General features: G+C 42.0%; 1 protein-coding gene across 7 annotated transcripts in view; it reads left to right on the forward strand.

Annotated features, from left to right (window-relative positions):
- LOC116703154 (myocardin-related transcription factor A) overlaps positions 1–886 on the forward strand; it is a 35,455-nt gene extending 34,569 nt beyond the window's left edge. For all 7 annotated transcript variants that reach the window (XM_032537794.1, XM_032537791.1, XM_032537788.1 and 4 more), the window contains one exon: positions 1–886. This exon is cut by the window's left edge and continues 201 nt beyond it. In XM_032537794.1, the coding sequence (XP_032393685.1) occupies positions 1–350 (350 nt within the window). In that variant the 3' untranslated portion in view covers positions 351–886.
- Positions 887–1,239: the final 353 nt, after the last annotated feature.

Below are 1,239 nucleotides of genomic sequence, written 5' to 3' on the forward strand. Positions count from 1 at the left end.
GCGCTGGCAGTGGACGCCTGGAAGACTTTCTGGAAAGCACCACCGGTAAGCCTCTCCTGGGGGTGGAGCCTGGAGGCTTGTTGATGTTGATTGATGACCTCCACAGTCAAATGCTGTGCACCCCCAGCATCCTGGACCATCCTTTGTCTCCCATGGATACCTTCGGCACGGCAGGGGACGGGGAGCAAGTGCTAGACGGTATGGATTGGTTGGACCTCACCATGGGAGGAGAGAGGGGAGAGGAAACCTCTATACTGGCCCCAATGTACACCCAAACACCCCATAGTGTCTTTTCCATGGACTTCCTGGACAGTGTTGACCTGCAGATACACTTGGACTCCGTCCTATAGCCTATAGCAGTCAGGAAAACAAATATGACGGCTCAGTCACACACATGCACAAAAACAATGTTTTGCAGACAGGAACATGCGTCTAATGTTACATGTAATTGATTGATGAGGCTTCAGTATCTGATTAAAGCACTCCTTCTGTATCTTCTCACACACTGGTGTATGGAATCTCCATGCACTTTGACCTTTATTTATTTAATTTACATGCTGTTGTATTGATTTTTGTACATACACGTATTAGGCAGGTCCTACATCTTTTTGTGCTGCTTTAGAAGCAGTTTTGCTAACCCAAAAGGGACTGCTGTGGATTTGGAGCCGATAATTGATGAGACATTTTTAACTAAGCCATGAACCCGTAGCTTAAAAATAAATGAATCTCATCTTTTCTTGACACCATGTTACAGTGAAATATTAGATGTGTTTATTTGACCTTTGTCTCATTAGGAGTGCAAATCCTTAGTTTCCTTTTGTAGTAAAGATAATCAGTGGTTTACCACCACTACGACTAATCAATAAACAAAGTTTAGGTGAAAGATGAGAGTAGAGACACCTACTCACATCTCTCAGATTCATGGCCATTATTTCAAAAGATGCAATTCGAGGTGACACTCAGAATCTTGTGTGTTTTTCATATCAATTCTTGGCAGTTACAGTGTCCTCGCTTTAGACATCATGTTGGTTCTTGTAAGTTACAGCACTGGCAGTATTACTACAGTTGGTATTCTATTTAGTATTAAGAAAACTGGCATTACATACATACATACAGCAGGTCCAGACTACTTCTTTCCTTTCATTTAAATTTTCTCCAATGATAGTCAGTTGGTAGAGAAGTACAGCTTGTTTTTAAAATGTCTTGATAGTGTCCTTGTGCCATGTGTCTGAATCTCAT

The sequence above is a fragment of the Etheostoma spectabile genome, chromosome 15 (assembly GCF_008692095.1).
Source record: "Etheostoma spectabile isolate EspeVRDwgs_2016 chromosome 15, UIUC_Espe_1.0, whole genome shotgun sequence".
Lineage (NCBI taxonomy): Eukaryota > Metazoa > Chordata > Actinopteri > Perciformes > Percidae > Etheostoma > Etheostoma spectabile.